Source organism: Phyllostomus discolor, chromosome 2 (genome assembly GCF_004126475.2).
Source record: "Phyllostomus discolor isolate MPI-MPIP mPhyDis1 chromosome 2, mPhyDis1.pri.v3, whole genome shotgun sequence".
In the NCBI taxonomy this organism is placed as follows: domain Eukaryota; kingdom Metazoa; phylum Chordata; class Mammalia; order Chiroptera; family Phyllostomidae; genus Phyllostomus; species Phyllostomus discolor.
In genome coordinates, this window is record NC_040904.2 from 166,380,001 (window position 1) to 166,405,057 (window position 25,057).

Consider the following 25,057-nt stretch of genomic DNA (forward strand, 5'->3'; position numbering starts at 1 on the left):
CTCTCTGAGATGTTTGTTGCCTTTGACCCCTTTCTCTGTCCAGGGGTTCAGGCCATTCCTGGTGTGATGGCCAGTCTGTCTCATCCCAGTAGGACCGAGCCTCCTTATTCCTCCTCTGATTGTCGGTCCAAGCTTTGGCCCCAAGCCGAGCCTACTTCTAGGCACTTAATGAGAAGGCCTAAGTACTATTCAGATAAGAGAAGAACAACACTGAAGAGGAGATGGTTGAAACCCAGTTTATTAGACCAGAGGCATGCGTCACCCATAGCCCTGCCTGCTGTTCTCCAGCCAATGCACACCCCTTGGCCTTGCTCCTGCTCCACTCTGTAGAGGTCTTCTCTCTAAGGAACTACTTACTGGAACTAAGAGTTCCCAAAGATCCTATAGCCTCACTCTGCAGCTCCAGGTCAATGCACAGGTGACCTGCCACAGGTCCTGTTCTGAGGTTGGAGACCTAGAGATAGCTGAAGGCCTGGGAAGAAGCAGGGCCCTGGCCTGGGAGGACTGTCTGGTGGAGGGGGTACAGCAGGCCCTCTAACTCCCTCACTTCTCTTTAAGGTAGGAATAGCTTTCAACTTCCCCTCTCTTTCCTCCCACTACCAAATGGTACCTCACCAGGAAATATAAGTGATGGGCTTGGGTATCAGGTGAGGAAAGGGGGCTGGGCACCTAGAAGGAGGGAAAGGCCACTGACTGAGGACCGCAGCTTCTGCCAGTCAGCATTCCACTGCTTCACCTGCAGGAGTCACTGATCCATAGTTCCCTCAGTCTTTGAAGCCCTTGGCTTGATGTGAGAGCAGATCTCCATCTGGTGGGGGTTCTCTCTGTACCAGTCCCATCCCTTGGGAGGCCACAGGCAGCCAGACAAAGGGATTGGGGTGGGTGGAGAGGGAAGGGAATGTTAAGGCTGCAGGGAGGACAGAGGATGCCCAGGTTGGAAGGAGAGGGTGAGGCCAAAAGAGGCAGAGCTTGTGATTCACAGCTTCCTTTATGTCGCCACCAAGACAGTGCGAAGGTTACAATGCGCATGTCGTCTCCTTGTGCTTCTCAAAGGGATGTGTACACAGTACAGACACCAGGGGAGAGAGTCCAACTCTTTATACAGGTGAAGGCATTCAGAGACCAGGGAGAGAGCAGAAACACAGGAAGGGGTACTTGGGGTGGGAGGATGGTTCTTAGAGACAAAAGGGGATGGGGCAGAGACAGACAGAGTTAGGGGAGAGTATATACAGAGATATAGCAATATAGAGTCTATATCACATAGAAATAGAAAATGCAGATGAGGTTGTTGAGAAAAGCAAATGAAGTCGGGGGAGAGGACTTGGGACAGTTCCATAAGAAAATTTATGGATGTGGCCCTCTGCAGGGGCCCCTGGGAGTGGGACCAGTGAGATTAGGCACCAGTGCCCCTCTCCCTGAGCTGGAAGCCAACCAGCTGGATCTTGTATGGGATGGGAGAGGAAGGCTTCCTCTTGGGGATTTCTCTCCAGCAGCTCTGAGATGGGAATATCAGGATGTGGCCTACAGCACCAGGGCCACATTTTGTCCCCATCTCCACTTCTTCAGGGGGTCCCCACCCCCACCTCCCTAGTGACTTCACATGCTGTGGGGGGGGGGAGAGGCTAGGGCCTTAGTTCCTACCTAGAGACTTGGGGTTGGGGAGTGGTCACTGGGCTGAGAGGGTCTCTTAAGGCTGGGGAAGTCCCCCACCACCACCACTATCCCTCCCCTTCAAAGTACATTCTCTGGTTTGGGGCCAAATTACGGATCTGGAGGATCCCCTCCCCCACCACCACTAGGGGGGCTTTGGTGACTGGTGGCAGCAAAATGCAGGTGGACACTCAGATGACAGACAGCCAGACAGACAGCCAGACATAGAATTCAGGCTGGGAGCCGGGGGAGGCAGCATGGAGCAGAGAGGAGTAGCCTGAGGTCACTTGCCCAGTTCTCTCTTTTTAGTTTCTTTTTTAGATTAGTTTTGTTAAAAATAAAAAGAATGGTATAGAGACAGGGAGAGGACTCTATGGTCAAGACTCCGTCCTCACCACAGACAAGAGGAAAGGACTGCCCAGAAATGGGGGCTGCCTTGGGAGGGGTGAATGGTTCCCCAGGGCAGGTGTAGGGGGCAGCTGGGGGCCCCCCTTGCTCTCCTAGCTCTCCCCATCTAGGCCTTTGGTACAGTGGCCTGCAGGGCTCAGCAGGTAAAGTCCTCAAAAGTGCCTCGGGCCGGATGGTGAGGTAGGATGTTGGCAGCATACGTCATCCCGGCAGGATGGCCCCGCAAGCTCTCACAGGGGTTCTGAGGGAATGGCACAGGACAGAGACTGGTTATTGACGGGTGTCACTAGGGCTTGGGGGAGGCAAAGAGTAAAGGTGGCAAGGGGCGTGGTCCAGGGCTGGTGGTGGGGGTAAGGGTGGGCCTGGAGGGTACCCCTCTATCACTCCCTCACGTGTCTCTTGACGTCATCCAGGCTGAGGGCCACACCCTTGTCTGCGCTGCTCCTTTTGGCCTCCTTCTGGCACTTCCCTCGTCTGCACAACTTGTGCTTAATGACCTGGGACGTGTCGGGTGGTGGGTGGGTTTGCAGGCTGCCTGGAACACCACCATCCCCAACCGCCCATCCATGGCCCCACCCGGTGCCCCGCCCCCGCTTACCTCGTAGGCATAGTCAAAGAGTTCCAGCACCGTGAGAATGCTGGCCCCAATGAACAGCCCCATCTGGCCCCCAATGTCACCTGCAGGGGGACACAAGGAGGTCAGTAAGGTCAAGACACCATGGGAGCTGCAGAGTCCACTGGGACAGAGGCAGGCCAGTTGTAATTGTGAAAGGATCAACAGCCTTTCTATGGAAGGAGGGCAAAGTGATTCTGATAGGGTCTTTATTTCCTTCTCCATGCTTTTGTGTTTTTTTCTACTTTCTAAAATCAAAAGGTAATATTCAAAAAATTGTATATGATATACCCCAACACTTACTCTTTAGACAGATTTTCAAGGGCATATGAAATAGTCCTCCACTCATGCCCACAGGCCTATCTCTTCCACTTGGCCTTTAAGAGAAGGCTCCACTCCCTCCCTCCACCAAATACCAAGACAGCAGAACTTGGGGAAAGGCCCCTGGGGATGGCTGAGGAGGAAGGGCTCATGGGACAGAAGTGAGCAGCTTGCTTTGGGTGGTGGGGTGTCACACCATGCCCATGACATGGGAAGGGGACAGGTGCCATCAGCAGCTCACCCAGGAGCCCTGCAATCTCATAGGCCTTCTTCTGCTCAATGGTCTCATAGTTGAGGACTTCAAAGAAAATGTCCAGCACCAGGATGTTCTCCCTGCAAAGGGGTTGGGGAGGAGACCTAGGTTTAAGTCACGTCTCTGTCCCTTACTAGTCTGGTGACCTTAGTAAGTTATCCTCTCTGAATCTCAGTCTCCATATCCATCAAATGAGATGCTGATGGGGGTACCTGCCTTTTAGGGGTGTTGTGAGGATTAAATGTGATGGCATATACAGAAAGACAGTCCACACACAAGCGAGTGTGAGGTGATCCCAGTTCCGGCAAGGAGAATGAAGACAGAGGGTGAGGTGAGGAGGAGAGAGAAAGAGGCACTTCCCCTACTTGTTTAGCCTTGATCTTTCCTCCATGCCCCCCCAGGTTCAACTTCCTCCCATCTGCTGGCTCCTGTGGAAGCCTGCTGACTCCCTTCACGGTCCCAGCCCAGCAGCCCCACCCTTCACTGTCAGAGCCCTTACCCTATGTACTGCTCAGACTTGTTGAACTTCTTGGCCAGGTACTTGGCTGATGCCTTGCTGGGGATCTTGACCATGGACAGCTCCTTGCCATAGCGGGTCAGATTGCAGGGCATTTCACACACACAGTACTCCTGGTCCTTCTCCACCAGGAAGTCTGTGCCCAGCCAGGTGAGAGGCGCCAGTTGAGTGGTGCCCTCTGTCAGCACCTCCCCAACACGCACATTCTGGCCTTGCCCAAAGGAACCTCGGGCCCCCTTCTCTTTTTTGGACCTGTCCTTCACCTCAGCCCTGAGCCCACCCTGTGTTGATCCTCACCCAGTCTCCCCATGGGTATGTCCTGGTCCTGTATCTCCTTCCCTCAGAGTCCTCGGGGGTCAACCAGCTCAGGTGCTGAGGAGAGAGGGTGAGGGCCCCTCCCAGGTGGCCCCTGTCCATTTTTCACAGGGCCCTCTAGAGATGCTATTCCCAACCTTGCTAAAGTCAGGCACAGGAGAGTTCAGGTGAAGCCTGATCCAGGAGTTATTTGAAGCTTCTTGGAGCTTGGTATGAAACCCCTGTGCATGTGGCTGGCAGCCTCCCTCCCCACCGCAGACCGCTCCAGGACAGGGGTGCTCACCCAAGGCGGGATCCGCACACTCCTTGTACTGCTCTGGAGTGCAGTACGGGGCATCCCCTACAGAGGAGAGAAGACAGTGGTGTAGGATGAAAATTAAAGGGCTCTTGTGACAGTGGTTGTATCAAAGGTCTAGACAGAAGCTGGGAGAGTAGGAAAAGGTAGGACTAGCTGGCTCCCAATCTGTCTTGGAGGTGACCCACCCCACAGTCCATCCCTTCTGGACCCTTCCCACCCATCCCTATGGGCACAGGCAAGAATTGAGGTCAGGGACAGATGGGTATAGAACAGGGCTGGAGCTGGGGCAGGGAGAAGCCAGCTGGTCTTGTTTCCATGTGGGGGGAGGTGGATATGCCTGGGGAGCTGGCGAGGGGCAGTGCAGGCTGAGGGGCCCCCGGCCTGTTCGGAGCTTCGGGGGCCTGACCTGGCATGTGCACCATGCGGCAGTTACAGTTCTCTACCAGGTAGCGCGTCTCACAGTCGATGCGGCAGGCGGTAATGCTGTAGGAGTCGAAGAAATCCGAGTCCATGGTAACAGCTTTGCAGGTACCCCAGGGCGGGGGCAGGTAGATGAGCTGCTGGGAGAGCCGGGGAGCTGGGGGGTGTGGGGACTTCTTCCCAAGTCACCTTGATGGACTTCTTTGACAAGATGCAGAACTCAGGAATCCTGTCCCCTCTCCCTCCACAGCCTCTGAGGGGCTCAGAGTTTAGAAAGTGTCCCCATTTTTAAAGCTCACTCGTGCTTCTTACTAGTCAAATCACTACCCAGGTCCTGGCTCCTCTGTCCCTCTCATGAGCCATTGCCTGCCACTCCATCCTGACCCCTCCACACCCCACCCCGGGCCGTCCTCCGGTGGCCCTCTCACCCGCTGCTCCTGGCAGGCCACAAAGGTCTGGAACCCCGGGGCTACGCCGAAGCCCAGCTGGTCGATGAAGGGGGGTTCATCCTGACTGTGGATCTGCACTTTGATGCCCGCTTCAAAGGATGTCTCATCTGGGAAAATGAGAGGACAGCAGGGGTGTCGGGAGGGCTTCTGACTCCTGAACCTCCTCCAGAGCTGGGGACGTCCCGCCTCTCCTGGGAATAAGCACAGCATACACTGGGACTGGGGGGATTTGTTTAGGCGGGCCCAGCCCACCCCGAACTTCCTTCTGGGCTCTCCAGCCCCATGCTGCCCTGATGGCCCCTGTATCCTGCGAACTTCTTTTCATACCTGGCTTTGGCTCTGCATCTCGGTCCTTCAGATTCTCTCACACTGCCTCAGACGGTCTCCATTTCTCCCCCTCCTTTTCTCCCTTCACCCCCATCCTTCTCTGCCCCAAGGCCCCTGAGACCAGACAGACGGCAGGCAGCCCAAGAAGAGAGTTATTTATAGAGCAAGTGGTGGCCAGTGATGGAAAGGGATGGCTGGTTACCTTGGAGAGTAACTGAGCCAGGAAGGGGGAGCCCAAGAAATGTGAGTGTGACAATCAGGTAGAGTCAGAGAAGGAAACAGGGAGATGCTGGGAGGAAGGGAGAGAGCCCAAGGCCTGCCTCAGGTCCCACAGTGGAGCCCAGCAGTCCCCTGCCCGCGGTTGAGGCCTAGCAGCCAGGGGAGGGGCCCCTGAGAGGGGACATACCGGTCTCTCCCCACACAGGCAGGTACTCGTCCTGCTGGATGTCTAGCATGATCTCCAGCCCATTGCCCGTCCCACCCTTCATGGTCTTCAGCAGTGGACGTCCATCTCGGCCCGAGTTGAACGTGTAGCACTTTCCATATCGCGTGAAGACCTGGCAGGGGCAGAGCAAAGAGCCTGAGGGTCCTGCCGGCATCCCCTGGACCCACAGGGGGCCGTCCCAGGCCGCCCCACAGCTGCTGGAATCGCAGCACCCTTCAGGATTGATTCCTCCTGGGCGGCCCCTTCTCCCTCCGTCTTCCTTCCCACCCACTCTCTGCCCTTCTCTGCCCTGCCGTGCGCCCTGGAAAGCAGGCTCCTGTGGGGTGCTTCTGTGCTACCCGGACAGCTCCTGGTTGGGTTTGGCCAGTGGGAGGCGTGGGTCAGGGATCCTACGGCAGAAGGAGGGAGAGGTGGGGCACTTCTCCTTCCCCACACCGGGTCTCTGAGGGTCTCTGAGAGCGTCCAGGCAGCCAGTCCTGCGGGAGGGCTCCCTGCAGGCCAGCTGCCTCCCCGTGCTCCTTGGGGCTGTGTGGCAATCTCCCACTATGGCCTGGTGCCTCCGGCCCCCTTTTCGGTTTCCTTAACTCTACCCAAAGCTCAGTACGCGGTCCCTCTGCTACATTCTTTTCCGTTACATTATCTGAGTGGCGGTCTTTTACCTGCTGGGGCCCTGACACACACACACCTCCATCACCAGGACCCTGTCACAGTTGTACCGCTGGATTTCACCCCAGGCATCTGAAATTCTTTCCTCAAGACCCTCTTCCAAACCAAGTCGAACTTTTTAGTTTCCTGCAGCCATCAGCGCCTTATATCCATCATTGTCCCAGGTGCCATACCAAGGTCCCTGCTCACCCAAGCACCACAGCTCTCCTCTTAGCAGTGGCGCTGAGCGCCCCGGGGCGTGTGTAGTCAGCAGTGCCCGTGCCGGACCAGGAGGTCCTCTGCAGAGCGCCGTGCAGAGCGCTCCGCCGGGGGCAGCCTCCCCACCCTATGCCCCAGAGCAGCCCGTACCACCACCGAAAGGAGTGGACAAATTCTTTATGGCCCTTTCTCCACAGCTTCCCTGAATGCCTCCAGGTTCCCACGGATGGGGTGTGTTTTACTGCTGCTGCTGGTGATGAAGTCCACAGAGTGAGTCATAGATTAGTACACACACACACTCAGCCCAGAGAGAAAGACAGACGGAGTGTCACACCAGGCTGGCGCCGCAGGGGGAGGGGGGTTACTGAGAAACAGAGTTCTTGCTCCCTTCCCCTCCAGGAAAGAAAACATGCTGTCCCCCATTTGGAGGGTGAGGTCCCAAGGTGAGGTAGGGAGAGAACCCTGACAGCTCCTAATCCCCTCCAGCCCCACTCCTGGGCTTGGTGGCATTCAGTCACAGGTCCTTCCATCTGGGGGGTGTGAGGGACTCCGGGTGGCTGAGGCCTCCCAGAGCTCTGGCTTGCCCTGGCCACCCCAGGTGGACTGCTGCTGCCATCTTGTGGTTCTGGGTGAACAGTTTCTGTTCTACCCTTAGGCCCAGAGGAAGTCAGGTGGATCCCTTTGGGGGTGTTTCTGTAGGTCCTGGCCTGTTTGAGGTCCAGTGGACCAAACCTCCCAGTCCCTGTCTGTCTGTGGTCAGTCTACAATGCACTGATATGATGACACCCACCCACTCCTGCCCTAAGAAGGAGCTTGGGGACTAAGGGACAGGTGTGTGGGGAAGGAAGACGGCATCTGGCACCTGGAAAGGGCAGGAGAGGAGTCAGGTCAGACAGAACTGGAAGCTGAACTGGGGAAAAGATGGGATGCCACTTGGTCCCTCAGCAGGAAAGGCCTGAGACTCTAGAGTGGCAAGGCATGCAGAAGGTTGACTCCCAGTGAGGACTTCCCTGGGAAGAGGGTCCCTGGCCACTTAGACCTGGGGAGGGATTTAAAGGAGGCGTGGTATTCTCCTTCGGGTGCACAGCACATGCAAACGCGCTGTAGGAGGAGCACCGGGAGATCATGGGAGGGGGCAGTAAAGTCCCCAATACCACAGCTGCTGTGAGGGGGTAGCGATAGAGACAGGGCTGTCCCCACCCCTCCACCTCTCTTCCACGCTCTCCTCCGGCACCTCTAGAAACCTGTGGCACCCACCCCAGCTCCAGTCCAGGCATAGGCAGCCACCAGCAGGTCAGAGGTTGACCTCAGAATTGGAGTAAGGTCCAAGGTGCAGCTGAATCACAGGGGGTCTGGACATGCTTGGGGGTATTCAGGGAGACACCAGGGGCCCCTGGGCAGTGACTAGTTATGAACTAGCATGGACGTATTTCACGATTTTAACAGGAATAACAGTGCTGGGAATAGCAGCCCAGCTCCAGACCCTGGGGCTCCCAGATAAGCCGTGGCCAGGCCTTTCTAGACATGACAGGGAGGGTGCATAGTTCAGGTAAGGTCAGGGGTGGGGGAGCAGGACCCGCCAGCCCCAGCCCCAGAAAGTGATGGTCAGGGTGAGCCGTGGCAGACACTCTCGGGGTGCCATGCCAGGCATGGGCCCCCACTCACCACTGAGAAGTTGTGAGGGCCACAGGGCCCCCCGCAGTAGGAGCAGTAGAGCAGCATGTCCTCCAGCTGGTGGCAGGAACGATTGTAGAAGCGGTGCAGGTTAAAGGGCTCCCCAGAGAAGGCTTCCGGCCCTGGGGGGGCGAGGGGCACCCCGGGGTCATCACTTTCATCCAGCCCCAGCATGGGGGCCAGGTAGAGCAAGTCAGGGTAGCTGAGCTGAGACAGACGCACAGTATTGGTGTTGCAGAAGGTGACCGCTGGGAAGGCCAGCTCAGTGGTGGCCACCTCGTCTAGCAGAGTCACGTGCGGGTAGCTGAGGTAATAGGCAACGCGGTCTCCTACCTGGCACAGGAAGGCACCCAGTGCCAGGACAAAGGCCACTGCCCACAGAGCCTGTCTCAGCCCTGGACCCTCTTCCACGAAGATGTGGCTGGCGCCATGGAGGGTGCAGCTGTTGGCAAAGGCCACCAAGTCCACGGGCAAATCTTCCCCTTCCCTGGCCTCCTCCCTAGCTGCCTCGTTTTCCTTCTCTTCTTCCTCTTCTTCTGATTCTGAGCTGTCTCGCTGCTGCCGCTGGTGGGGACCCCAAACATCTCCCAAAGGCCCTGGGGCCTCCTTTCCAGAGGAGAACGACACAGAGCAGAAGATCTGGATTGGCATCTTCTCCAGGGGCTTCCCGGCACCAGCAGATCAGCAGGAGAAAGGGGAAGGAGATGTGACCCCGGGCAGGGTCCGGTGGAGCCAGCCACCCAGCCCTTCTGCCAGGTCTTTGCCACCAGCTGGCCGGCCGTGTCCTTCCTCACCAGGGCCTCTGTGGCAGTGTGGCTGAGATGGGCGGGGCGTGGAGAGGAGGACCAGCCTGCCCTGCTAGGGAGGGCGGGTGTCCGGGCTGATGAATAATTGATGGCAGTGGGAAAGGGAGGCCGATGGAGAGGAGGGGGCCAGTGCCTCTTTCTTGTCACTAGCTCCAGCAGAAAGGAGAGGGCTGAAGACAGAATGGAAACTTGGAAAATTCTAGGGGCTTCTGGTACCCACCTCTCCAAGTGAGATGGGACCTAACAGTCCTTTGCTCCCTCTGCCAAGCCAGCAACAGTCCTGCTTCTCCCCCATCACACACACACACACACACACACACACACACACACACACACACTCAAGCTCCTATCACCCTCTGATCTATTCCTCAGTATGCCCTCAGCCTTCCCAGCCCAGTTCAGGGTCCTCTCCCTCATCCCCACCCGGTCCTGCCCCTGACACATCTGCGCCCCAGCCTCTCTCGGCACTCTCTCAGACCTCTAACTCCTCTCCAGTCCCCGGACTCAAAATGCCCCAGTTATTTCATTGACTCCCCAACTCTCCCAATACACTCTTATAACCCAGTTCTCTTCTAATTATCCCTTTGATTCTCAGTTTCCTTTCAATCACTGTCCTGGCCCCAATTTACTTTCAGTTACTTCCTGAACCCCTAATTCTCCTGCAGTCACACTCCCTTGACTTCCAGTTTCCCTCCAGCCAGTCCCTGACCCCATTTCTCCTCCCCTCGCTCCCCAGACCCCATCTCTGCTTCAAGTCGGCACCCTCCCCCATGCCGAGCTGTACTTAGGTCACCTTCCCCTCTTCCACTCTCTTCTGTGGCTTGGGGGGCAGCCCAGGTTCCATTAGCACAGGTCTCTGACTGACCACAGACTCATTTATGGCCAGTTCCCGGCACTGGGGGGGGACCCCATCTCTTGCAGCAGAAAAGCTTCCTGACAGATCACTGCTCCCCATCCCAGCTTGCCCACCCCTAACAGTGCAGCAGAGGAGTTTGAGGAATTTTCTTCTGGTGGGTGGAAGAAACTGAGATCCGAACAGACAGGGTCCTGGGTCAAGTGGAAAGTGCTGGGAACCAACCTGGGTACCCCCCCCCAAAAACCCTCAGCCTCACAGATCCCTCCAGCCCCTCAGTCTCTCAGGCTCCCCATGTCCCCAATTTCTCATTCCCTTCCCCAGGCCCCCGGCCCCTCTGTGGGCTCTGATTACTCAGGGCCACTGGTTGAGGAACTTGAGCCAGCAGCCAAGTCTCCAGGGCCTAGAAGGTGACCTGAGCGAGGGAGGGAGGGAGGCGAAGCACATTAACCCTTCCTCTGCGGGGCCAGGGGAGGAGCAGCAGGGGTCAGACAAGGCTACTTGGGCCTTACCACTCCTTACCCATCCCACAGCCCCAGGTCCTCCTCCCCTCCCTCTCCTCCTCTCCTATCCCTCTCCTATCCCTCTCCTCCTCTCCCCTCCCTCTTGCTCCCACACAGCTTCCCCTCTCCATTTGCATGCAAAGACCCTGGAGCATGTTGAGCAAGGAAGGCAGGGTGCCAAGTCCTAGCAGAACTGACTGATGAGGGACCTTTGGCCTCAGTTTTGCTGCCAGGGACAGCGAGGCCCCAGAGAAGAGCAGCCTTTGAGATCTGGCCCCTCTCCACCCTCACGCCATCTCCCTCAGGCTGGCCTCCTCCTCTTCTGCCTGAACAGCAGCCCCCATCCCTGCAGTCCCCCCCCCCCCGCCATGCTATGTAATTCTGACCATTCTCCTGTTTAAAGACCTTCTCTCACTCCCCAGCGCCTCTTGGTAAAATTCAACCCCAACCCCATAGGCCTTTGTAATTTATCTTCCAGCCTCATCTCTCCTTCACCTCAGTCCATCGTCAAGCTGCCATGCTCTTCTCCTATTCCGCAGGCATGCTAGACTTATCCATAGTTCCGTGCTTTCCCTGGACTCCATCTGGAGAACGTCTAGTCATTCTTCAAGACCCTACTCATACATTACCTCCTCCAAGAAGCCTTCCTTGACTTCACAGGGCGTAGTTAGTGGCCACCCCCTCCCCCCAGGAGCAGACTGAAAGGTTCAGTTTTGCTCAAGGCCCTCCAGGCATGAGTAGTGCCCCATATTTCCTGAGGACAAGGACAATGAGAATGAGCAGGGCCCAGGGACCAAGTGGAGAGACAGGAACCCAGGAACCGAGAAAGACCAGGAATACCGTGGGCAACCAGAGATAAAGAAATGAAGAGAGGAGAGAGAGACCCTCACATTCAGCTGTGGTCCTCAGGCCTTCCCTATATGAATTCACGGGTTTCCTTCCTGTTTCCTGTCCCATGCGCATTTTCACCCTGCCTTCAAGACCTCAGCTGTCAGGCTTCACACGTTCTCAGGATGTGTTCCAGAGGTTAGTTCCAGACCCGGGTTGGGGGTGGGGCCAGCCTAGGTTGAGGCTTGGGCTGGGGAAGCTACAGCTGCCTATGCTCCTCGCACCCACTAGAGGGCACTGTCCGCCTCCCGACTTCCTGGTAGGGGAAGTAGATTGGACTCCCAGAAGGAAGAAACTAAGGCAGAGGAAGCGTCCATGGTGGGGGCCTTACAATTGAGGACAGCAAATCTGGTATGACCGGACACCTCCTCCCCACACCAATACAAAGACCCACGCCGCACACCTACACATCTCAACACACAGCCCTCTTGTGGGGCAGCAAACACAGCACACACCCTAACCGCATTCCCTTGTGCATCTCTAATATGCTCTCCTGCCTCAGCTCCTTCGAGTAGACAAATCCAATTTTCCACAGTAATGGAGCGTGGGGGCAGGCCGCACACACAGACCCCCAAGCACACACAGAAGGCCCCAGGAGACGTGCCCAAGCGGGCCCACATGCAGAACAACTCAGTCCCGAACCTCTGTTCAAGGACGCCGCCCTTGCCCACGGCACTTCCCAACCAGTACTTCTCCTCACCTGTGTGTGGTCACTTAGTGGTTTCTGCCTTTCTCTACATCTCTCTGAACTCCAGCCACTGCTCACATTTGTGGAATGTTTCTCACTTTTCAAACAGTATCTCGTGGGACCCTTACACAGCACAGTGAGACAAGCAGGTGAGTGACTTCATCCTTATGTGGTGAATGAGGGAACTGAAGCACAGTGACCTCCTCGAGTCTCACGGAGAGCGCACAGTGGGCTGGAGACCAGAATCAAGTTATTCTTCTCTAAATCCCTTTCTTCATCCTTTCATTGACTCATCAAGTATTTCCTGAGTGTCTACATGCTAAGGACATGGGGAGAACAGAGAAAGGACTGGGGTCCTGCCCCATGGAGCTTGCTGTCCAATGGGGGAGACAGACATCAGCTTTTTAAAAAAATCACAAAAATAAATAGTTACAATTATTGTAAAGGTTATAAAAAACTATGGTTTTATGGTGTGTGAATGATAGGGAATCTGACCCAGCCTGGGTAATCAGGAAAGAAGAGATGTTTGAATTGCAATCTAAAGAACAAGGAGTAGTAATTAGGTAAAGGTCTGCATGGGGAGGGGGGCAGGGGTGGTATTACAGAGAGCAGAGTCTACACCAAGGAGAGGAGAGACCTCCCGGAGGAGGACATAGCAGGGTAAACACAGGCTGGAAAAGCTAGCAGGACGCAGACCCCTCAGGCCTTGAAGGTTGTTAGCAAGGACTCTGGTCCAAGGACAATGACAACTCCCTATGGAAGGATTTCAAGTGTTTTGAAGAGACCATCAGGGAGAATCAGAGGGATCACTAGAAGACCTGTTAGGAAGCCAGGTTCGGGTAAGGCATGGAGTGGTGGGGTGGCTTGGAACAGAGTGACAGGGTGGAGATGTTCAGGAAGCAACAATGACAGGTTCTGTTCAGGGAGGTGAGGGTGATGGAGTATCAGGGATGACTTCTAGTTTGCATAAGCAAGTGAATGATGGGGTGGCTCTCTAGATCAGAAACACAAGTAAAGGACTACTTTGAGAGCTTAAGATGATGAATTTGGCTTGCACACACTGGCTCTTGGAGCCTTGGGGACGTCCAAATGGAGATGTTAAGAGAGAAATTGGCCACTGGGACTGATGCTGAGAGGAGAGATCTGGGCTGAGACACATACTTGGCGGTGGTCAGTGTGTAGATGGGAACTGAAGTCACAAGTGAAGATGAGCATGCCCCAGAACAGAATATAAAGTTAAGAAGAAAAATAGATAGAAAGAAAAAAGGCCTGATTTTGTAACATCTACTAAAGCTAAGCAGAATCCTGACCTATGACTTAACAACAGCCTAGTTGTACATCCGAGAGAAACAAGTGCACACATCAACCGAGAGAATGAACAAGAATGTTCATAGTAGTTTTATTTACAATAGCCCCAAACTAGCAACAACTACAATGTCCAGTAGAAGGAATAAATAAATTATGGTAATGAGATGCTGCATAGCACTGAAAAAGAACTAACTACTAAAACAGACAATAATGAGACTAAATGTCACAGACATAAGTATAAGAAAAAAACCTACCAAACTGAATATACTGTATGGAGGGTACATATATTTTAGGAAGTTTAAGGACAAGTGAAACTTCTCTATACTGACAGAAGTTAGAATAATGGTTAATTTTTATGTGGTGGTATTCACTAGGAAGGGGTCTGGAGGAACTTTCTGAGGTCCCAGAAATGGTTTACACATTTATACCAATGTACATACATACCAGTCAGTGTAATATGTGAAATATTCAATTGTAAGCTACACGAACACAAAAAAATTCTAATGAAAAATTCATCGAGTTATACATTCAATCATACCCCTCGTGATTTAAAAGAAGAGAAAGGCTTGAGTAGTGCCAACACTTAATGATCAAATAGAAGAGAATAAACTGGCAAAGAGACAGAGAGACAGAGAAGGAGTGGCTATTAGATAAAGGAGGAAAACAGAGAGTAAAGAAATGTCATCAAACAGAGAGTCATCAGGAAAGAGGAGAATTGAAAAAAGAGGCAGTGGTCCACTATTTTGAGAGTTATTGGGAGACTGGGGATAAAAATACGTGTGTAGAATTTGGCACCATGAGGGTCGCTTAGCTACAACCATTTTGGTGGAGTGCTGGCGATGGGGAAAAGGCAGCCTGAGTGGATTAGAGTTAGAGATGAAAAAGTAGCCCTGGTTGGTGTGGCTCAGTGGATTGAGGGCTAGCCTGTGGACTGAAAGGTCGCCAGTTTGCTTCCCTGGCAGGGCACATGCCTGGGTTGTGGGCCAGGTCTCCAGTTGGGGGCATGCTGCCGATCACACATGCTTCTCTCCCTTTCTTTCTCCTTCCTTTCCTCTCTCTAAAATAAAAGTCTTTTTAAACAAAGAAAAAAATGAAGACAGTGGAATATGTACGTCCCTTTTAACAATTTTGTCTGTAAAAGGAAGAGAGACATCATGTGTGGGAGTTGGAAGGGGCTGCGGAGTTCAGACATTTGTATTTTGGTTTGTATCTTAACCTAAAGCTTGATGCATAGTAAGTGCTCACTAAGCTTTAGCTGTTGTGATAGCCACGTGATTCAGGATGGGAGAATCTTAAGCACGTTTCAGTGCCAATAGGAAGGTTCTACCAGAGACGGAGAGACTTGACTGCAGAGGAGGGAGAGGCAGGGCTTCTGGGGGAAGAGTCCTACAAAGGTAGAAGGAGATCAGATGGAAAGAAGAGGTTGAGATTTCGGTCTTGATAAGATGGATGTTCCCCTCCAGGTCTTGGTCCCCAGAGGAAGTAGGAGACCTTGTCTAAGGCTGCCCTCTTCTCCAAGGTCATCTGCTGCGAGTGAGAAGGGGCCTGGAAGGGTGGACCTTTGAGAAGTGCAGAGAAGTTTGCAGTGACCACTGAGGACAGCAAGTTGACTGGGAAAACCCAGTGGCGGGGGCGGTAGGGGAGGGGGGGGCGCCAGGAAGCACTGCAGGCCCATTTAAGGCTGTTGGTCATGAACGCAGTGCAATTCCAAGCCGGTCTGTTGCGTGACTTTCTCTGGTAGAGCCGGGCCGTCCTGAAACCACCCTGGGGAAAGCAGTGGTGGGTGGGTTCATCTAAGGCTGGGCTTGGCCAAATGGTGCAGCAAAAAGGCAGAGGAGTCAGAAGACTTGGCGCATGCAACCTGAGGCTGGGGTTCCTTCTCCTCTGCATCCTTTCTTCCCTTCCTGCATCTTTACACAGTGTGGGAAGATGGGGAGCCCGGAACACCCTTCACCACCACACACCTCACTCTCACTCCTGTCATCACGCACAAAGAACCTGGGCCTAGACGATCTGAAGTCAAGGTCCTGCTCTGTCATTTACTGGCCGTGTGACCTCAGGCAAGTCACCCAACACTTCTGAGCCTCACTATGCTCATCTTTCAAGTGAAGATATTAACATCTTCCCTTTCTCCAAGAATTATGAGCATCACACCAGCTAAAGGAAAAGGAACGTGTATGTTGCAAGGTGAGACTGAAAAAGAGAGGATTAATTTTGCCAGTATGTGCTCTGCACGTGACCAGGGGCTTGCCCGCACACAAGCCATCTCCCACAGCGACGCAAAGCGAGCCGCAACGCCCCATGCACATCTGCACACGTCCACTCACCCTCATCTACATCCACAGCCTCCCACTCTCAGACATGCACGTGGAGGGGCATGCATGCTTGCAGCGTGGGTCACACATGCAGGGAGCGTGTCGTGAGGGAGTCTGAGTTGGATGCTGTCCACGGTCAAGGCCACTGCAGCAGTCTCTCCCCTAGGGATGTTCCTAGTCTGGCGCGATGGTGTGACGCACCAGTTAGGGACACACACCCACTAAGCCACACAGCCCAACCTTCCAGGCCCCCAGGACTGCCACACGTATGCAGGGGAGGCAGATGAGAGGGGCGGGACAGGGTTTTCTCCCCATGAACTCATAGGCGCTCAGAACAATCACAACTTGCCCTTCTTTTACTTCAGGAGTGGCCTTGGAGAGCCCGGGGTGGCAGAATCTCAGTCCTCACGCTTTCTTAAGAGAACTTTCCCTTAAGGTGAATACATGGCAGCTCCATACTCATTTAAAATTGTTCTGTGAGGAAGATTCTGCTGCATGTGTGCAGGATGGTCAGTACTGCACGTGCATTTTACACACGGGCCGTCATGGGCTTAGCCGGAGTCCCTGAGGCTGACGGAGGGGCTGCCCATTGGCAAAGAATAATTTAACAATCCACAGAGAGCCCCCTTTCCTGGCAGAAAATTGGACCTGGCAGCTCAGAAATGGAGCAGATGAAAGTATGCCCAAAATAGAACCCAGGAGTGCCAGCACCCAGCCTCATCCTCCATGAGAACTAGGTACCACTTCTCATTCTTGCAGTCTCCTTCCCAGTTTTGCCTTCCAGGATCCCCACGCAAGGGTCCTGACTGGATGGTTCGCAGCCAGAGGGTAGAGGCCCTGGAGCAGCCCCCTCAGACATACAGTGAGGGACACACTAGAGGGCCTGGCCAAAGGCAGGCAATGACCCATCCTCTTGCTGGAGAGGACTGGGCTGGTCACCTGCTGGGGGAGAAACCACACGTTCTGTGAAACTGTTGTTTTGGAATAGCTGACCTGGGCTGGGAAGACAGGAAGGACTCCGCCGAGACATCGAGGCTCCTCTCATCCTGGGCACGTTACTCCGTGCTCCCAAGGCTTCTGCTAGCACCGTCCACCCTCTCAGCTCTGAGCCTGCCTGGGCACTGCCCTTCACTCTAAGCTCCCCGAGGACAGGGGCAGGGCCTTCCTGTTCACCACCCTCTGTGGCACCCAGCATGGGCCTGACACTTAGAAGGGCCTCTGTCACAGGAGTAAATCAAGTGGAGATTGACACACCTCCTGTCTGGTATTCGGCCTCCGTCACCACCACCCCAGAACTGAAACTGTCTTCCACAGAGGTGGAAGCACGCTCAGAGGCCACTTCCACAGCAGAACCATCCACCTCTCTGCAGGCCTCCCCTCCACTTCCTGGAGGCACACCAGGTGCAGAAGGGCCCTACCCTTCAGTTGCCCAAAGGCTGGAGCAGGAGAAAGGCCCAAAGCTCAGAGGTGCTCCTCCTCCCCACCGGCAACTCCCTGCTCTGTCCCCTGAGGCACTCGGTTACTTACATCAATGTCCTATTACTTTAGCCAACAGCCAGGAGATCAATTAACTTAGAGTAGCCTCTTAGCTGACTGTAGTCTGGGAGAGAGGTGGAGTCAGAAGTGACAGGGGAGGGAGGAGGTGAGAGAGGAAACCAAGTCAGCAGGAGGGTGTGTGTGTGTATAAATGTAGGAGAGAGGGGAAAGTCAGAGAGAAAGAGAGAGCTCGAGCCCAACCTAGGGTCCCTTGGGTTCTTGCAACTGGCCTTCCAAGGGGGAAGGAGCGAAGGTCAGGATAAGGCTGGAGGAAGTATCTAAGAGCCTCTAGGTCTGGAACGGCTCTCCTTCAAAGTCAGCTCTTCACTCCGGCTCTCCCGTCCCTCTGCAGTCCATGCGGGCTCCCTGGTCAGAGCCCTCCTTCGCCCATTAGGGGGCTGCCCACGACCCACTCTCCTCTCTCCGTGCGGCAGTCTGGGCAGCCTTTCTCCTCAGCAGCCCTGCCACTCCCTACCTGGCTGGGGGAACAGATCCAGGTAGTAACGTTGGGCCCTCCAAGGGACCCCTGGTCCGAGCTGCTCTGGGGTGGGGGGTGCGGGTGTGAGGGGTGTCAGCGAAGGGGCAGAGCTGGCCCCGGGGAAAACACAGCTCCCTGCTAGTCTGGCTCCCTGGGGCCTGCCATCCGGCTCTGTTGGCTTTAAGATGACCTCTCTTTCCCCTCTGGGTCGCAGAATCACCCACCCACACCCATCTCTTATATCAGCATCCCACTCCCAAAAGTGCTCCAGAAGACTCCATCCTCCTGCAGCACCGCAGGGGGATTTCTGTGTCCCCCACTCCACTCCAAAGTCCTGGAGGACTCCCATGGACCCCCTCAGGGATTTGTGTCTCCCTAGCCCTTGTCTCCCAACTCCGCCCCCCCTCTTCCGAGGGAGAATACTATCCCCATTACACACCCACCCCTAGGGTTTTCCATCTCTGCCCTCCCCTTCCTTCTTTTCCAGGGTCCAGAAATGAATTCTGCTTCTCTCTCCCCCAGGCAGAGGCTCTGGGACTCAGCTGGAGGAGGGAGTGGCACGGGGCAGACTGGGCAACCATCTGCCAGCCCCCTCCCCTCGGTGCTGCTCAGCATTCCAGCCACATTGGCGCTCCCACTGCCAGGGACAGATAAGGTGCAGCTGGAGGCTGGCACCAGCTGCGACTGTGCTCACTCCCCCCAGCCCCCACCCAGACACGAGCAGACAGCTGCGCCCCCAAGGCCCCCTCCACGGAACCCCTGCCCTGCCTCGGTCTGGGTGGCATCGAGGTGGGGTGGGAGAGTGAAACCTCAGACCCTTGGTTGTCCCGGCAACCAAGCACCCCACCATGAAGGGAAAGAGGAGGTGGCCAGGGTCTTGTGGGGGGTTCTCTGGTTGCTCTTTTGGTAGCTCAGGAGACAGTTCCTGCAGCTCACCCAACCGAGCTGCTGTGGGGATATTCTCATCATCACCCTCTGCCTCTTCAGTCCCAAACAGTTTCTGACCAGTTCCTCCCTGATTTAGCCCAGGCTCCCCATATTCACCCCCACCCTCCCAAGCTGACTCGGCCACCGCTGGGAGATGGACCCAGCAAACACTCTGTGACCACTGTCTATCCCCTGAGGTTGAGCTGCTCTTGGAAGCACAATGCGGGGGATGCTCATCTCCCCAGGGGGGCCGGGGACTTTCAGGGACCACAGTATACTGTTCCTGTGCCCCCCGAACTGTCCCCTGGGACCATACATACCCTCTCGGACCCTCATACAGTCTCACACCCACACACCCTCAAAACAGCCTCTTACAGGCTGGATGAGGGCTGTCCTTTAAAACCTGCAAGAGTCCACGTGGCAGCCACGCACACTATATTCTGCAAACACTGTGAGCCGGGGCTTGGGCCCCCAGTTAAGAACCTCTGTTCTTGAGGTGGCAGAAGGTGCCAAGATGGTCTTCCTTAAGCTCTGACCAGACACAGATGTTGTCCGTCAGTGCCACATCTGTCTGGGGGCTAGACGCATGTCTTCTGGTCTGGCAGAGAAGGGCAAGGATGACGAGGCAGGTGTGTACTCTGAGACCAAGGAGAGGAGACAGAAGGTGGGGCACTGGGCGAGGAGTGTCTGCGCCCCTCAGAACCAGGGAGCTAGAGGACGGCCAGAGGCCTTCTCCGCCGGGGAGAGGTCAGACGTGGACTCACAAAGTTCCCACCACGGGGGAACATCCCTCTGGGAAGAGGTGGTTGAGTTCCTGACACAGAAAGGGGAGGGCAGTGAGGTCAACGGGAGAAGGTGGAAGGAGGGGCGGAGGGGCTGGGGTTCAGCCAGGTCAAGTGTCAGCTCTTCCACGCAGATTCGGAAACAACAAAAAGCTGGCCTTCCCTGGCAACACAGACCAAGAAGTGCCAGTGTGGGGCCCGCAGGCGCCTAGCCTGTATATCTCTCTCCAGAACTTTCTGAACCAATCATATCTCCACCTGACTGCTTAGAGTCATCCCTTCTGACAACCCAGAACAATTACATTCCAGTGTCTTCATTTCCATAAACCAAACATGTCTTAGCATCACCACTTGGAGCCTCTCCAGACAGGAGAAACAAGTGGAGCAACTGAACACTCTCTATGGACAAACTGTACCCACATTTTATACCCGAGCCCTCTCCCAGGTCGAGCCAAGCAATGCCCTCCCTCCTCCAACGCTACAAACCACCCAGGCTGATGGGTCTTCTCGGTCTTTCTGGGTAGGCCCGCCCGCTCATGTGTTGAGTATGTTGCAGAGGAGGAGGGCCTTGGCCTTCACTTCCACCTCCACCTACAGTCCTACTAGTCTTGAGAGCACAGTTGGTGAGCCTGGGAACCCTCTGGTCTTGGGCTCTGGGGAATCCAAGACCCTCCTGTTTTGAGGAAGAAAGTGGTTTTTGCATCCCTTTAAACTCCCCATCCATTTGGTTCAGCAAGCAGAACCACGTAACCTCTGCAGGGTTGACAAAGGCTCATGAAACCAGTCTACAGAGCAGGGCTTTAAAAGATTGGGAAGTCTTGTGTAGCAGCAAGAAAAAACAAGCATGGAACCACAGCTCCAACCTTTCCACACAAACAAATGCAGTGCACGCTCCCGTAGTGCTGGGAGGAAGCAAGCAAGGGAGGGGGAGCATGGGCAGGGGGACAGGGGGTGATTCTTACAGTGGAGAATTGGGGGCAGGCATGGAGAACAAGGGGCCCCTGGGTGAGGCTAGGTTTCCAAACAGCAAGGGCCGGAACTGGAAATAGGGGCAGCAGTGTTAACAAAAAGAGCACACTGCGTTGGGACTTAACAAGACACAGGTTCTAATCCTGAATCTGTCGCTGACCAGCTCTGAGAGACAACTCATTCCACCTCTTAGTTTTTGTATTTGTAAAACAGACATGACATTGCTATTTATCCAGGGCACTGGAGGACAGTCTAGAAAGCATTCTGAAGAGTTACAAGCATCGTCTTCCTATTTGATGTTATTTTTCACACATGGCCCCAGGTCCTCTGGTTCCTTTCCAGCCTCTGTCCAATTCTAACCCCTCAGGAACCTGTATGACTTGCTTGGGATCACCTGGTGCACGAGATGCCAGTCAGTGCCCCTAACCCTGGCTGGGGTGCTGGCTTTGAGGCAGCCCCACCTATGGGGGGTGGTGTGTCTATGGGGCATGTCCATTTAAAGAAGCAAAGGGAGCTTTCAGTTCAGCGGTGACTTGTACCCCAAATCATCTCTTCTTCCTCAGACCCTGGCTCTGTGGCTCTCGATGGCAAGGGGGTAACCCAGCTGGACAGTGTATGTGTGCCTGTGTGTATGCGGGGGTGGAGGGGTGGCACCGATGGAATTACCTGTCTGGCTATTCGAGGGAAAAGCTTCTCTTACTTTTCACGTTTCACAGTGCTTCTCAAACTTGAATTCAAATCACATAGGGGTCTTGTTAAAATGCGGACTCTGATTCAGTAGTGAGGTGGTAACGTCTGCATTTCTTTCCAGCTCACAGCTGACGGCCCTCAAACCCTCCCCAGCTCTGACACCTGTGGCCCAGAAAGTAAGTTTGAAGGGGTCACGGCTGCCCCAGGCTGTGCTGGTGTCCGTGTGTGCGTCGTGCACGGGGGCTCTCTTTGTTACCGTCACGGACACGGGGGCCGAGGCTCTAGCCCTCACGCCGAGCGAACGCACCCCTATGCTGAACAAAGTCCCTTCTGAGCGCCAGGGACTCTCGCAGCTTCCTCTCCCAGAGGGGCAGGCAGGATGAGAGGCCCACCTGCTCCTAGCCTCCCCCTCCTCTGGGGGCCTGGCTGACGCACGGCCGCGCCAGGGGACTCACTCACCACCTTGAAGTCTTCTGCGCTGCAGACCTCCCCCCGGAACTGGCAGGAGAGCAGCATGTCTCGAATGTCATGCCCCGCGCGGTCGTAGAACTCGCGCATGTTGAAGGGCTTGGGCTTGAAGCTGCGGAAGTTGGCCTTGTCCTGCAGTATCTCCAACTGCTTCTCATCTGCCATCTGCGTGTCCGGTATCTCATACCTGGAGCCGGGGGTAGGGGGGCAAGGCATGGATCAGCACGACCTTCCGCTCTTGTCTCCCCCCATTCGGCCTCTCGAGTCCCATATGCAACCCCGAGGGGATAGGGAGGAGGGCAGCGCACAGCCCTGGGGCCAGGCCTGGGCCCAGGCACAGGAGAGAGAGAGCAGGGCATGTCCAGACAACCCGCCCCATGGGATCTGAGATGACAGAAGGATCTGCAGTGGCTGCCTAGGAGATGAGCATCTCAGCACGAGGGTCAGAGTAGGGTGGTGGAGAGATCACAGCACGAACCATGGCTTGTATACTATAGTTTCTACCCTTCAAAGATGGTCTGTCCCCATCCCCCAAGCGAAGAGAAAATCAAGACATCGTGGCAGGAAGGTGGGCAAAGGTCACTCTGTAGAGGTTGGTGATGTCTCACAGCTCAGACTGCTTAGGGGCGGAGCTGTTTGGGACCATGCTGGGATCAGAGATTGGCTCCCCTAGCTGAGTGCTCGGCAGAGCCCCAATTCCTTTGCTGTGAGTGGCAGACTTGGCAGGGACCGGAGGGCAAGGTTGTCTGGGCTTTATGGTTTTGGACTCGGTGTTTGGAAGCAGGGGTACCAGCAATTCTAGGGGCCCAGCTGGGGGACGGGTGGGAGCCACCCACCTGTTGTTGAGCAGGGCCAGTAGCTCCCCAGCATGGTACAGGTCATTCTTGGAGACTTGGCTGAAACGGAACTCGTTGAGGTTGCACAGCGTGACGGCAGGGAAGGTGAGCTGGGAGGCAGCCACCTCGTCCAGCTTGGTGACGTGGTGGTAGTTGAAGTAGTACTGCACACGCTCCGTGCACACACACAGCAGCACAGCCAGTGAGCCCAGGAAGCACAGGGCCCAGAGCGCCCGCTTCAGGGACAGCCGCTCGTAGGAGAAGATGTGGGCCAGGCCGTGCAGCGTGGAGCTGCTGGCGAAGGCCTGGATGCTCACCGGCTGGACGCCACCCACCTCTTCCTCCTCAGCCTTCAGTTCCATCCTGGCCAAGGGGATCCTGAGGGAGGGAGAGGGAGGGAGGCCACCTTTGTCCTGGGATGACAGTACACATAGGATCCCTCCAAATGTGCCTGTCTGGAATCTCCATCTCTAGAGGTCATGGCCTCTGGGGCAGGAGGCTTCCCTGGTGTGCCCAGCCCAGAGGGGGCTGGCCAAAGGACACATTCCCAGAAGAGAGTTCCTCCAAATGCAAGAGCACCCGGTGGTTAGCTCAGGCCGGGAGAATGTTTTCCCAAGGCAGCTTCCCCAGCCAGAGGGGACCCCAGATATAGTCATCTGAGGGCGAGAGGGAAGTCCCAATGTTTCCACAGGCAGGCACAGGAGTTCCCTCCAGATGTGGGGTCACTCTGGGACAGGAATGTCCACCCCATCCTGGAGGCAAAGACTCCCCCATATGGGTTGAACCTGGGGTCAGAAGCTCCTGGTCAAGGGGTGTCCCCAGGACTGCGCTACCCCCCCCCCCCCCGTTAAACCTGGACCAGAAAACCCCCAGGGAGGGTAGGAAGGGGGCCCAGCTGGAGCGCTCACCTGCGGACATCTCTAGTTCTCTTAACCCGCAGGCTGTATGTGTGTATGTTGGGGTGGGGGTGAGGGCAGTCTGAGGTGGATGCATGGGGGTGGGGGGGCGGTTCCCTATGACAGCGAGCTGTCCCCGCCCCGGACGCAACAGCCCTCCCTCCTCCAGTCCAGCTTCTGGAAGCAGCCAGATCCCCTACTCGGCCCCCGCCCCCCTCCCCAGCCACCGAGCCACCCCAGCAGCTGAGAAAAGCAAGAGGGGAGAAAGTCCCGGCTTTGGGGGGCAAAAGGCAGGGGGATCATAGACCCACCTGAAGGGGCTTCGGGAACCCAGCAGGCGGCAGCGGGTCCTGGGGCGCGGGGCCGGACACGGGCTCAGCGCCGAGCCGCGGAGGGGCGCATGGCCCGGAGCGGGAGCCGGCGGCCGCCGCGGCACGCCGCGCAGAGCCCTGCAGGGAGCGGCCCGGCCCGGCTCAGCTCGGCTCGGTCAGCCCGCCCGCCCGCGAGCGCTCGCTGGCTCGCCTCAGCTCGGTCCGCCCCAGCTCGGCGCGGTGCGCTGTTCGCGATGCTCTCAGCCTCGGGATCTGCAGGGATCCATCGTCCGGCCGGGAGGCGGCGGGAGGAGAGGCGAGGGGGAGGGGAGAGGGTGCGCGTGCGCGCCTACGAGTGTCTGCGAGGGTGTCTCCGGGCTGGTGTGCGCGCCGGGCCCCCAGACCTGGGAGCCGGACCCAGGGCTCCCCCGCTGCCTCACCCTCCTCCCGGCCGCTTTCGGCGGCGCTGCCTCCCTCCGGTCCCAGAGCCGTTTCCCTTCCTGCGAGGCCCTATGGCTCGTGTGTGACTGTGTGTGGTGTGTATGTGCGCGCGCGCTCTTGCGCGCGCGCGAGAGGGAGGGTGTCTGCCCCTAGCGTCCCCCTCCCCGCTCTGTCTCCTTCGGATCGATGCTCCTGACTCTTGCTGCTTCTTCTGGTGGCACACACACGCGCGCTCACGCACGCGCACACACACACAAGCTCCGAGTCACACTTGACTGATCCAAGCACTTGCCCGTGTGGAGACACAGACACACACGCAGACCAGTCACACCGCGCACACCCACACACGGCCCACAGGACGGGCACTCAGGAGCTTACACATACTCACCTGTTCTTATCCCTGCTCCCCTCCTACATGCTATACACACACACATGCACATGTGTAAACAAACCCACAGCTTTGGTCCCCCAAAACCCGTGCCTGCAGACTTAGGGGGCATGTTCGCAGACCCTCGGTGCCAAACCTTTAAAGAAGGAACAGAGAAAAGGAAGGAGAAATAGCCAGAGGTCAAGGGAATTTAGACAGAAGTCAAGAAACAAGGAAAGAGAAGGGGGAAGGGTGGAGGGTTAGGTGGGTGGGGGTGGGTAGGATAAGGAAGGGGTGGGAAGGGGGACTGTACCGGAATTCAGGGGCACGGAGCGCAGGCCTGGGGGCTGCTCCTGTAGCTCTCACCTCTCTCCTCGCCCTCCCTCCTCCTTCGTGAGAGGCCTTGGGGGGCCCTCCCTATCCAATTAACAGAGAAGGAGC

General features: G+C 56.0%; 1 protein-coding gene and 1 long non-coding RNA gene across 5 annotated transcripts; one reads left to right on the forward strand and one right to left on the reverse strand.

The window, feature by feature from the left end:
* Positions 1 to 222: 222 nt before the first annotated feature.
* Positions 223 to 24,331, reverse strand: ASIC1 (acid sensing ion channel subunit 1). Of its 4 annotated transcripts, none has more exons than XM_036019049.1 (12): positions 23,809 to 24,331; positions 22,602 to 22,979; positions 21,757 to 21,952; positions 5,978 to 6,128; positions 5,224 to 5,351; positions 4,782 to 4,935; positions 4,361 to 4,417; positions 3,745 to 3,898; positions 3,234 to 3,325; positions 2,657 to 2,736; positions 2,451 to 2,555; positions 223 to 2,299 (listed from the first exon to the last, which is right to left on the reverse strand). In XM_036019049.1, the coding sequence occupies exons 2-12, from the start codon at positions 22,961 to 22,963 to the stop codon at positions 2,195 to 2,197; spliced, it is 1,584 nt and encodes a 527-aa protein (XP_035874942.1). In that variant the 5' UTR covers positions 22,964 to 22,979; positions 23,809 to 24,331; the 3' UTR covers positions 223 to 2,194. The 4 variants fall into 4 exon arrangements, with proteins under 4 accessions (XP_035874942.1, XP_035874943.1, XP_028387575.1 ...); XM_036019050.1 differs by having other exon boundaries at positions 4,782 to 4,932; positions 23,809 to 24,330; XM_028531774.2 differs by lacking the exons at positions 21,757 to 21,952; positions 22,602 to 22,979; positions 23,809 to 24,331 and adding an exon at positions 8,546 to 9,660 and having other exon boundaries at positions 4,782 to 4,932.
* LOC118499091 lies at positions 10,801 to 14,090 on the forward strand. Its single transcript, XR_004901603.1, has 2 exons — positions 10,801 to 11,742; positions 11,868 to 14,090. It is a non-coding gene; the product is annotated as an uncharacterized LOC118499091 (long non-coding RNA).
* Positions 24,332 to 25,057: the final 726 nt, after the last annotated feature.